The sequence below is a fragment of the Gracilinanus agilis genome, chromosome 3 (assembly GCF_016433145.1).
Source record: "Gracilinanus agilis isolate LMUSP501 chromosome 3, AgileGrace, whole genome shotgun sequence".
NCBI classification, from domain to species: domain Eukaryota; kingdom Metazoa; phylum Chordata; class Mammalia; order Didelphimorphia; family Didelphidae; genus Gracilinanus; species Gracilinanus agilis.
The window spans coordinates 480,591,763-480,605,060 of NC_058132.1; the positions used below are offsets into that span (position 1 = coordinate 480,591,763).

At 37.5% G+C, this 13,298-nt stretch overlaps 1 protein-coding gene across 1 annotated transcript in view; it reads right to left on the bottom strand.

Moving 5' to 3' along the window:
- Positions 1 to 1,334: 1,334 nt before the first annotated feature.
- JADE3 (jade family PHD finger 3) overlaps positions 1,335 to 13,298 on the bottom strand; it is an 85,471-nt gene continuing 73,507 nt past the window's right edge. The window contains exons 7-9 of the mRNA XM_044669287.1: positions 8,348 to 8,821; positions 4,335 to 4,452; positions 1,335 to 2,466 (exon numbers count right to left, since the gene is read on the bottom strand). Of these exons, the coding sequence (XP_044525222.1) occupies positions 1,553 to 2,466; positions 4,335 to 4,452; positions 8,348 to 8,821 (1,506 nt within the window). The 3' untranslated portion in view covers positions 1,335 to 1,552. The remainder of the gene's footprint in view (positions 2,467 to 4,334; positions 4,453 to 8,347; positions 8,822 to 13,298) is intronic.

The following is a 13,298-nucleotide window of genomic DNA, read 5'->3' on the forward strand; positions in this document are numbered from 1 at the left end:
AAGGGAAAGAAGCAAAGCTGCCAAATTTACCTTATTTCCCAAGAGTACTGGCCCTGAATTTCCACCACCAAAATAATGGAAATAAAAATAAAAGTGAAAATTTCAATTTGCTTGGAAAATAATGGCCTTTGAAAAAAATTGTATTGATCATTACTCTTGTGCTTTCACAAACTAGAAGCAAGAGAATGCTAAATTAAGGCTATGAAAAACAAAACAAAACCCCCAAACCCAGAGCAGGCATTTATTGTCAGCTATGGCATCTTTTAAATTAGGTATGCAACATTTTTTTCTGGTTGGAATAGGGACAAATGCAATGATTCTCTCGAGTAATAAAAAGTGTGAGGTGGAGGGTTTGGGATCAGGAAGCCAGCTACTTCTCAAAAGAAACTAAAGGGCTTTGAGTTTGGGATATTGCTTCCAATCCAAGTTTGATAAGCAGCTTAATATGTCCATATGTGTTCAACATATGCTTGCAAATTCTGTTTGGCAATAAAAATGTGCTTCAAAATAAAAGCAAACATACAAAACCATCAGACAAAATGAATTTAGTCAAGCTTATTATTATTATTATTATTATTATTTTTAAATACCAGGTATAAATAGCCCCGAGGGAGAGAAGGTCTCATTTGAGGGAGGGCCCTGGCATCCTCCTCCATGATTGCCTCAATTTAAACATCAGAGCATCTTCCTTTAAAGTAGTACCTCTACTTTTGTAAACACTATCCACAAATTAGCCATTTGTACTTGTTAGCTGGGTAACATATTTACAAGTGCATTCCCCAAACAAGCAATCCTATATACAGGCACCAAAAATTAAAGTCCTAGAGGGGTGATATTTACAGAATAAAGCAAGGTACTTTGAAGAGAAACACAACCTTTTTGCAAGGGGTAAAGAAAGGGTAGAGGTCAGTGAGTTTGGCAGCATCTATACTGTTGGTCTCTTGGTCTCTACCCTGAAACCAGTTTACTACGGATTTCCACAGAATTAGAAACTGACTGCAGAATAGGACCTCAGTTTAGTAGTTATGTACTGCAGGAGCAATAGGAATGTGGTTTTAGTGTCTGCAAATCATACCCTCTCTTGCAATCCCTTAATGAAACAAGGGCTGTTAATTCCTATGGCTACCAGTGGCAACCTGGCACTTCAATTACTTATTGCTAACAATAAGTCTTGCTGAGAACCCAGCATAATGGAAATAGGATCCTGAAGTTAAAAAAAATCAACCAAAAAGTATATTTTTTTGAGCACCTACTATATGCTCATCTATTCCTTGTTCTCTCTCATGCATGCACACACATATATCACATACATACACACATTCCCTGTAACAAAACTAAAACCAATAAAGAATCTGCTGACTCCTATATGCCCTTGCAGAAGCTGGGTTTGTCTTCTTAAAACTGCTGGCCAATTCACTGTTGAACAATTACTTCACCCTTTTGTTGCATTTCCTCCTAACATAGGCATTATATTCTAGAATCCTTTGGTGTCTAGGTTTGCACCAATACACTGGGATCATACAAATGCTGAGTTACCCTTTCAAGTTTTTAATCACCTTTGCACAGAACTGTGGGAAACCATACTTGTTTTATTTCTGCTGCGACAATCTCTTCCAAAATCCTTGGAAGGGCTTTCCCTGTCTGAGTTGTTTCTTCTAATCTTGACTTGTTCTTTATTCTCATCACTTTCTGCTTCAGAGTCACTAAGTTCTAAGTCAGGGCAATACCCGTCATTTTCCTGATATGGTGCCCCTCCTGTCTGATACTCAAGAGTCTGCTTACTCCATAAACGCTCCTTGGTATTAAGTCTTCTAGTTGACTTTTCACAGCATCTGAGGTCTTCTGTGGTCCTCACCAAACTATTGGTTGCCTCTTTAAAGGACCTACTGAAATGTTCCATGGAAGATTTTCTAAAGCTGCTCTGACTAGACAAGTGAGCAGAAAGCACAGACTCTTGTTCATAGGAAGTCTGACTAGAATTGTCTCTCTGTGTTACATCACCTGACCTACTGTTGCCCATCAAGCCATTGGACTTAGCAAACCTAGAGTTCTGTTGTATTTTCCCATTTCCAATGGAAGACTGTCCATGAAGTGCAGCTTGAAGGGCTAATGGCTTGCCAAGAGACTGCCCACGCTGGAACTCAGAAGGTTGAGCTAGACCAGAATCTTTTGCTTCATTCCTAGAATGACTGAGACTGGCTAGTAGCCCATTGCTCCTGCTGTCATGGGAATACCTGGAATAAGATTTCATTCGCATTTCAAAAGTTTCCTGGGGTATCTGCATACTCTTTTTGTTGTAAGTTGGGGCTGAGTTGCTATTTTCATCAGGTGAGAGAGGTCTGTTATTGGTTTTCACTGAGTTGTTTTTGCAGTCCCCCAGTGCTGATTTAGGCATTTTTAATTTTAAAGTTATTCTTGGAGGTGGGTAAAACAACGTGTTTTCTAGTGCACTTGTCAGAGGATGTCCTAAAGTGAAAGAAAAAGATTCATTTTAATAGTCAATTTACATAAACATATCTTCATACATGAATTACATGAATATATCTTCAGAGCAGAACAGGTTCATCTATCTAAATATTAAATAGCATCTGTGTCTTTTAAAAGGACACATTTTCAGAGGGGATAGTTTGTAGTAGGTGGATCAGATGTCTACAGGCTCACAGCTGCTCTAAGAAACACCACTGACTACCCAACTCTCAAATTTTCATTTTCTATACACACCACACACACAGACCTCCTTTCCCCTCTCTCATATTTCTCGTTATGTCCTCTTTTGAAAAGAAAATCAAGAAAAGCATTTTAGGATGGAGACACCCCCCAAAAAAGACAATAGGAATTGTATTTGAATCTTCAGAAATAAGCCAAAAAAATCACCCTCAAAATCTCCCTCTCCTGCATTTTTGTGCAATTTAGAGTATTGTTTCACTTCAATTCTTCAGGATACCTTCCTTTCATTGACAGAGATCCACCCTGTAGCAAGCAGAATTTTTAGTTTTTTTATATATTCTCTTCCCTATTTAGAGCTCTCCTGGAGAGCAGGGGTTATCTCCCTTTTTCTATTTGTATCCTCATGCTTTAGCACAAAGGAAACACTTAACTAATACTTTTTCATCTATTTATTCACTTATTTATTGCAAAAACCAAAAAGCCTTAGTAGCTATGAGTTCCTGCATTTGAAAATATTTATCATCTGGTATCCAACCTTCTGGCAATGAGTCTCTTAATTCTGATAGACTGGGACACCATCACCTATCTGAACTCAAAATCTTTCCAGTTTAGAAGGACTTAGTGAACTCAGACATGAACTTTGAGACCTGGGGTCACCTACTTCTGTTAATGCTCATCATAAACCTACTATAAATGTCCCATTATTTAATCTGTTGAGAACAAACTCCCATGAAGGTATGGGATATTTCCATTATCTTAGAGGGCAAATTATTTTTACTTATTACTAACTATCCTGGTTTTGTGAATTTGTTGTTATCTATCCTAGAATGATCACTTCCTGAGTAAATGTGAAAATTATTGGATAGGTGCATGTAGGTGGAGAGACAAGAGCCATTATGTATTTTGGTAACAGGTGACATGTTTTACTCTTGTCTGCATCAGGTAGTCTCAGTAACAGCTATTCGAGGGTAATTTACAACCTCCCTTCTTATGCAGTTATTCTGAGCACAGTGAAATACAGAATAAAATCAATAAATGATTCCTCTCTATTTGTATATGAATGTGTATTTCTCAAAATACTAACTTGATTCTCACAGTAATTTCCTGAGATGGACAGGGCAAGTATTGTTACCACTACTCATCAGAATCTACCACCAGGAATGTTACGGCTATTGCTGTTTCTTCTTCTGCCTCTGGAGTCCCTAAGCTACTAAGTGCCTTATTGTCCAGAGACAAAAGGCAACACAACAAAACACAATGTCCATGATTCCCCAGGGACACTAAGGTTTGCTCCCTAACTGTAGATACTGTCCAAATCTTGACCCATCCAACTCTAAATCCTACACAAATTCTTTCAGGTCCGTAGGTCCAAGTAATTACAAGGATTATTACAATAATAAGCTGAGAGGCATCATAGAATAGTGGAAAGAAAGCTGGTCTCAGAAAGAGGAAGACTTGAGTTCAACTCCTGCCTCTAAAAACTAAATAAACTATGGGTGGCTTTCAGCAAATTACTTCACACCTTAATGTTTCAGAAAACTCTCTATGATCTTCAGTTGCAGTATATGAGCTGATCAGCATTGGTAAAGGGAGTTTCCTTATTAGGAAGCTTCCTATACTAATGAAATCACAGATGTGACCCAGCCATAACACTAGTTGGTGGTTACCTGTAGCAATTTCCTGGTTTGCAAGCTGGACTTGAAAATTGAAGATCTGTTCATGAACTTTGCTGTGGGACAGTTTCAGCTTCTCTCTCCTGCTGACCATGTAGCAGAGATTTCTGACCTGGAAGCCCAACCACCCCCCAACAGGTAGAAATTTAACTTGTATAAAGCAGAAAAATAATGGGGGTGAGGCACATAATATAAGAACTACCTAGTAAAACACACACAATGTAAGATCATATGGAAATAACACAAAAAGACTTTTCATACAAGAGTCATCAGAAATAATCCTGAAAAAAATAGGCCATAAATGAACTTCCTAAGAAAAAAGCATCAGGGACAGATGGATTTACAAGTGAATCTTACCAAACATTTAAAGATCATCTAATCCCAATATTAAATAAAATTTTCAGAACAATTGGTAAAAAAGGAGTCCTGCCATACTCCTTTTATGAAATAATTCTCCCTTCTCTGAACTTTTATTCATTTTAGTTTATTATCTCACTTCAATTCTTCAAGGTATTTCCCTTTCATTTACAAAGATCTACCTTGTGGCAAGCAGAACTTCCTTTTTTAGCTTGTTCTCTTTCCTACTTACAGTATAAACTTTTAGAGAGCAGGGGTTGTCTCACTTTTCCTATTTGCATCTTCAGTGTAAAGTAAGCACTTAATAAATGCTTTTTCACCATCATTCATTTACTTATTCATTGCAAAAGCCATAAAGCCTTAGTTGCTATGAGCGTCTGTGTCTGACATCTGGTACCCAACCTTTAAGCAATGAGCTTCTCTAAATTATGTTGGCCCCTGGATAATAGATTTGTACACCATCATCTGCCTAAACTCAAAGCCTTTCCAGCTTGGAAGGATCTAGTGAATTCGCACTCCATTCTCAAGACTTAGGGTCAACTACACATAAAGATGTGCTGGAGCTTGCTCAAATCAGTTTGCAAGAGTTGATTTTTAAGTTTTCAGGGCTTGCATTTACACCTAGAAAAGTAGCAAACATGACAAATCAGGGCTTGGTTTATAGTTTTAGTGGTTATCTATTCTTTGGAAAGTAATGCAAAAAACGTTAATAGTGCAAATTAAACTTAAAAATGTTTTGTGCATACATTTTCCCACCCCAAGAGCTACTTGTTAAACATTTACTATTAGCATACCCCTGTATAAATAATGGTATTTATATGATGCTAACTTCATTTGAGACTTAAGTGGAAGCATTTCAGTATCATCATGGGTGCAAATATGTATATGTATATACATACAGAGAAACATGTATGTAAAACATTTCCAGGGAGGATATAATTAATACAAAGTTAGGGCTTTCAATTGTTTGCCTTCCTTTTAAAAACTTCTAACATAAAATCTAATCCAGTTAGCACTTGGACTAGGCTGAGCACAAATAAGTGCTAGTTTAGTTGGGGAAGAGTGGTATTAAAAAAAAGTCCATTGGAAAAATGTCTAAGATAAAGGTTTTTCCAACTGTGACGTTTCAGTCACATACAAATTATGTTCATCATGAAAGATAAAACTCTCATGGAATGAGTCTGAGTCTTGAGAGTTATAGTAACTGTGCTAGGACATCAGGGAAATCATATAACACCTTCTTGCATAAATGTAATTTTATTGAGACCATTAATAGCCTGACAAAATGACAGTTGGTTAAGCACTGAGTGCTTTCTTACCATGGCCTCCTGAAGGGGTTGGGTAGGATACCACAGTTATAGGTAATTAGGCTGGATTACATGAATGATCTCTAGGACCAGAGATAGTTTTTGGAAATGTGGAAACCAGTATTTTGCTGACTTCTCCCAGGTATAACCTCCTATACCTAATAAACTATAACTTTAGTTGGGACCCAGTGTAAATATTTTCACAAATATATAACTAAATTAGAATGAAAAAGAATAGGGATTATGTTAAAATATAGTTTATGGCACTTGGCAAGAAGGTCCAGGTTGTTCCTCTTTAGAGTTAGGTACAGCAGTTGGTAATTAGTCTACATCCAAGTTTTTTCTCCTTGGGCCTATGGGAACCCATAATTCAGTTTACTTTCTTTTCCTAAGTAAGTTAGATTTAACTATTGCCAGTCCCATCCTTTGCTGATACGGAACAGAGTAAAGGAAGATAATTTCCAGAAGGATCTATGGGCAAAAAACAGCTATTTGTGTTTTCAATAAAGTAATTTAAAATTGACAGGGAGGCTGTTTTTAAAAAAATTCCCATGGATATTCTTTTTGCTTCAAAAGAGTAAGACACTAGGGAGAATTACATTAAATACTTTCTAGCTGTGCTTCTCAGAGGTCTAAAATAAACTATCAAATTAGTTATAAGCAGCATATTTTCCCCTAGGGTTACTCTTTATTATTATAGCCTGTGCTAAACCAGCAGTTTTATAAGGAATTACTGACTACTGATCAGATAAGCAGATTATCAAGTGTGTTTCCACCCCCATTTCATAACTTCACACACATAACCTCCCTCAATTATTTGGTTATGATAATTTATTTACCTTTACTGAGCAGTGAGTAACACAAAACTTAACTTGACAATATTTGAGACAAAACTATCCTAGAATTTCGATTTTAAGTTTTAGTGGCATTGGTAAATTGTATCATTTCCCAAATCCCTTAAAAAGGAAATTTACTAAATTGAACCCACTATTGGCCTGAAAAGGTGATGATCCTAGCTCAGTGGATGAGTGTTCAGTTGACTGGATAAGCAAGGATCTCGCAAATTTAGATAAACAGGCAGGGTTCAGGAATAATCCTAAAGGTGCATTATCTTGGCACGTAGTTCAGGGCTCTGTACTAAGCAGTTACTTAATGAATTTTTGACTCACTGATCAGAGAGAGAAAGGGAGAAAAGAGAAAGAAAGACAGAGACAGAGACAGAGAGACAGAAACAGAGAGACAGAGAGAGACAGAGTCAGAGAGAGACAGAGACAGAAATAGAGACATAGAGACAGAAAGAGAGAGAAAGAGACAGAGATAGAGACAGAGAGACACAGAGAGACAGAGAGAGAGAGAGAGAGAGAGAGAGAGAAAATGAGTGTTGGGGGTGGTATCTTCCTTCCTAGTTAAAAACAAACAAATAAGATCATCTCAGCCCTCAACCCCAGCCTGAAATCTTAGTGTCAAAGGTTGACTATAACCAGGGGGATGAAAAAAATAAAAGTAGGATAATTCAAGATATTCCAAAAGTCTTAGTGTAGTTGTAAAGCTTTGGAACACCTTATATTACCTTTTCAGCTGATCTTGGCTAGAAAGGTAAAAGAGTATGTGCCTGCAAGATTGAAATAAATGTAGCTATTTTCTATTTAGGAAGTTATATGGCACACTAAGAGTCAGGACTTTTTGAGTTCAAATTCAGCTTCAGACACTTACTAGCTGTGTGACCCTGGGCAAGATATTTTACCTCTGTTTGATTCCATTTCCTCATCTGTAAAAAAAAAATGGGGGTAATTATAGCCCCTACTTCCCAGGGTTGCTGAGAGAATCAAATGAGATAGTATTTGTAAAGTGCTTAGCCTGGCACATAGTAATGCACTACAAATGTTAACTATTATTATTAAACATATTGTAATTATATTATAATGATATTTAATTATTGCTATTGCTCAGTTGTATTTAACTTTTTGTGACCCTATTTGGGATTTACTTGGCAAAGATATTGGAGGGGTTTGCCATTTCCTTCTCCAGTGTATTTTACAGATGAGGAAACTGAGGCAAATAGAGTTAAGTAAAAGTAATTTGCCTAGGGTAACACAGCTGGTAAGTGTCTGAGGCCAGATTTGAATTCAAGAAGATTATATTTAATTATAATTATATTATAATAAGAATCTTTGTAAAGCAATTTGAAAACCGTAAAACTCTCTATATGTGATAGCTATGATGATGATGGTGGTGGTGGTTATTATTATTCGACCAGGAATTGTTTGCTGATTGCACAAACCCCAACATTAATAGGCTACTTTCCTGAAAATAAGATGGTTATAATAATGCAAGCCTTCTTACCCTCTCCAGATCCTGTCTCAGGTGCATAAACATTCTCATGCGAGTGTGAATGCTATCTTCTTTTGGTTGCACTAAGCCATTTTCTTCATCCTCCTTAGGAGGAAATAATGGCTTATTAAAATTACTTTTTCGTTTTAATTTCCAGTAATTGTAGATGAAGTCCACAGCAAGTTTCGGAAGGCCAAGTTCTGCTGCAACATCCTCTACTTTTACCAGGGAGTAGAATTCCTCTTCTAGTTCTCTTAATTTCTGGGCCCGCAAACTGGTTTTCTCACTTTCAATCTGGTTCTGATCACCCGTGCTTTGGGAATGATCACTTGCTTCAGTCAAAGAGCTCTGTTTGTTTTTACTATGCTTGAGGCAATAAGACTTGAATTTGACTTCATCCCCATCATCAAGGATAGTCTTCATTTCCAGGCTATGCTCAAATGCACAGGTAACATGAAAGGCTGTGATACAGCTTTTTACAGAGCACTGTGGGAAGAAAATGAGACAAAACTCAGAATTAGCCAGGGAGAAGAAAAAACACACTTATCAAAAACAAAAACCAGAAACAAAAAAACAAAAATGAAATGAAAAAACAATACCCCAAACCTAAAGGCTTTCAAGAAGCAAGAGGTTCTATTAACAAAAAGCTGTTTTAAACAATTCATCCATCACATGAGCTTTGACAGTACTTAGGGGAAGTCATCAAATCAATCCCTTGAGAAAACACTGGGATCACCAAAGCATAGCTCTAAAAGATTTGAAATGATAATTAATAATAATAGCTTATTTTATATTTGAGCTTTTTATATTTATCTATCCCTGTGAGATGGGGAGTACCACTTCAGAGATAAGGAAATAAGGCTTTGAGACTGTGATGTGTCTAAAATTATACTTCTATTAAACAACTGAAGAACTCTTCAAACCCAGACCATTTGATTACTTGTCCAGTGTTGTCACTACACGAATGTAATTAAGATATGCCAGAAATTGTTTCATTGTTCTCTAAAAGCACAGGATAATAGAATAGCCTATTTATTTATTTAAAATTTTTATTTTTAAAGTATTTTTCATGTTTACATTATTCATTTTATTTCCCTCTGCCCTCCCAGAGCCTACAAGTAATTCCACTGGGTTATACAAATGTTGTCACTTGACACATTTCCATATTATTCATTTTAAATAATTAAATCAGTTCTATTGATAGATGAGCTTAATCATACTACACATGCAAAATAACTCTCCAATCTATCATAAGATTATATATTCAGAGCTAAAAGAGATCTTAGGGGTCAGTTAGTCCACTCATCCAAACCTCTCATTTTACAGATAAGGACCAGAGGAGTTAAGTGATTTACCCTTAGATCTGAAACAAGATACTGTGATTTACTCTAATTCCACACCCAATGCTCTTTCCATTACACTATATATACCAGTGGTTCCCAAACTTTTTTGGCCTACCACCCCCTTTCCAGAAAAAAATATTACTTAGCACCCCTGGAAATTAATTTTTTTTAAATTTTAATAGCAATTAATAGGAAAGATAAATGCACCTGTGGCCATCACTGCTCCCCTGGATCGCTGCAGCACCCACCAGGGGGCAGTGGCACCCACTTTGGGAATCACTGATATATACTGTCTCCTAAAGATATACAATAGTGAGCACAGAAGCCCAAAACAGTTATGTACAAGATCCATTCAATGAGCATTTTTTTCAGCCTACTAGGAGCAAGGTGTTGGCTCTCAAACATTTCTAAGATCAAATATGAGATCCTCTAGCATTCGGAGTCCAATATAACCTGGTCCCCTACTACCCTGGCAGTCTGCATACCCCTCATCCACTCCCATGTGTTCTGTGATCCAGTAATACTGGCCTCCTTGCTGTTTCTAACACAAGACATCTATCTCCTGACTCAGGGTATTTTCACTAATTGTCCCCCATATCTGGAATTCTCTTCATCTCTTCCTCCTGAAAGGCCTCTCTGCTTTCTTTCAAGTCTCAGCTAATCCTATCTTCCACCAGAAGTCTTTCTCAAACTTCCTCGTGTCTTCCCTCTGTTACTTATATTTCATTTTTGTCTTGTTTATATCTTGTTTTGTATATAATGTTTTCATGCTGTCTCCCCAGCCAGAAGCACAGTGCTTGGCACAGAGTAGAAGCTTAAAAGTAAGATTCTTTTTTTTCTTTAGAATATTTTTCCATGGTTACATGATTCATGATCCCTTCCTCCTGCTCCTTCCTCCCCCTCCCGAAACCAACAAGCAGTTCCACTGGGTTATATATGTATCATTGTTCAAAAGCTATTTCTGTTATTCATATTTTCAGTAGAGTAATCCTTTAACATCAAAAACCTAATCATATCCCTATCTAAATGTTTGATCATATATTTTCCTAATGCATTTCTGTTTCCACAGTTCTTTTTCTGGATTTGGATAGTGTTCTTTCTCTTAAGTTCCTCTGGATTGTCCTGGGTCATTGCATTGCTGCTAGTACAGAAGTCCATTACATTTGATTTTACCACAGTGTATCAGTCTCTGTGTACATTGTTCTCCTGGTTTTACTCTTTTCACGCTGCATCAATTCCTGGAAGTCACTCTAAAAGTAAGATTCTAAAGAATCTTACTGACTAAAGATAACAAAGCTAGAAATAATCCCCAACCTCAAGAAGGACGCATGCTATTTCTACATCTAAATCACATTTGAAAGCAAATGATTAGAGTTTACTAAGAATATTTTTAAATGATTTTTGTAATTATATATTTTTTGGTTCAGAGCTAGTTAAAAAGTATGGTGAGGCTTTGCTCATAGAAACCTTGTCTTTTGTATATGAACTGAACTCCAACATGTGAGTGATTGGCTTATCCCACAGCACTTAGTAAAATCTTAACCCATAGAAAGAGAATATAAGGCAGACTGTCTCTGTCTAAATTCAGTCTATTAGAGGGTAAAGGAAGCCATTAACATCATTTCTGTTCTTTCTGCCCTAAAGAGATAGCTGATATGTCAGCACCTGGCCTTGGATCATGGAACTATGACACATTCCTTTATAGCATAGATTCTGGAAGGGAAACTTTTTACAGACAGAGAAGCATTAAAATGATATTGGGAGCCAACAGGGAAGATGAAACTGGGTCCAAATACCTAATTTAATGCCTTAGAACAAAGTTTATGAATTGGTGGCTCATGGTTTGTATGCCACCACATAGGCAAGTAAGTAACTCTCATCTTTTCATGGCTCTAGAATTGATTTATCCTATGAATAATGTGAATCCTAGTTCTCCTAGGAACATGAGTTGAGCCCTTAATGGATGCTAGCATTCAACAAATGTTTTCTCTTTCACCATTCACTGTCTGCTGAGTGGTCAGGTAAGGTTGCCAGAAACAAAAACCAGGAAACCAGGGTCAATTCACTAAAGCTTTCACTATGACCTGTTAGACCACGGATTAATTAACTACATACCCAAGATTAGATAACATAGTATGTAAGACTTAAAAGAATTTCATAGCCTTCAGGAATTTTTTTTCCTCCTCTTCTGCCCAACCTGCTCTACCAATTCTGCAGGATGAAAGAATTCATGCTCAATATATTTCCTATCATTATCCCTACATAAATCTTTAGGATAGTCTACTATCATTTACAGAATTCAGGGGGGAAAATCAGTTTAAGATAAGAGGATAATAGGTAAAGGATATCCACTAAAACAACCATTTTTTTGTCCTATAAGTAAGAAGGCTAAGCCCTGCAGGATTTTCAGAGATTCCAAGGGTGAGCCTGAAATCTAAGATGCAATGGATTTGTGGACATATGTCAAAACTTTTGACAAGCTCTCCAAGATAAAGAGGATAAAATATAAAAATCTTTCTTGGTTGGTCATATTCTTCTGCCTCTTGGCTAAGTCAAACTCCCATTAAAAAGAAAAGGATACACATAGAGATGATATTATTAAGCATAGGACTAAGGAGGGCTTGATTTTTAAGTGTTCTATAGTTATAGTTTTTTAACTATGAAAAGTGGAATAAAAAGGATATTTTCAGTTTAAAGTTCTAGAAGGTATAGGCATAAATATGAATTAATCAAAAGGAAAGAAAATTAAGTGACAGGACCTTAAATAAAATATATGTTCCTCAATAAATCAGAATCTAAAGAATTCATCTAGTGTCAAAAATAACTGGATGCCGGGGTTTCCGGGTTAAGATGGCGGCAGAGTAAGAAGCAGCTCTTAACCTCTCCTGACCGAAACACACAAAACTCCTCAAGGGGACATAAAAACAAGTCCAGACGAACGGAGGAACCCCACAACAGGGCACAGCGTGGAAGGTACGTGGAATCGAGACATTTCCAGGCTATAAAGGGCTCTCACTCAATCGCGGGCTGAGCAACCGCCCCACCCCCACCCCCTCCACACTCACCTATAGCTCCGAACCCAGCTAAAAAGAAATAGAGCAAGTTTGGGGCACCCATCGAGTCATCAGCAGCTCCGGGACCTGTTCCTGAGAGCAGCAAGACTTAGGACCCCATTAAGTCAAAAACGCACGCGAAATCTGAGCGCGCGCGGGAGCAGGACGCTGGGCGCAGAGTGCCGGCTGAGCAGAGGCGTGGGTGGAGGCAGACACAGCCAGGAACTAAAGCCTAAGTGGGGAACCAGTGCAGACGGGTATACGACTGTGGAAGTACCTCCCTGAGACTTGTAAAGGAACCTCCTGCAGAGGATCAAGCAAGGGAATCCACCAGGGGGCTTGACCTTGGGAAAAAACTAGAACTCAGACCTCAGGAGCCAATAGATCTCTGACAGACACTGAGCGCGAGGATAAACCTGAGAAGCTGCTGGGCTAATGATGGCTAATCAGTCACAGGAAGTTCAGAAGAGAAAGAATAATAACAAAAAAAAGAAGTCTTTAACACTCGACAGCTTTTACACAGAGAAAATCCAGACAACCGAGCAAACAGAGGAGGAGAACAAACAA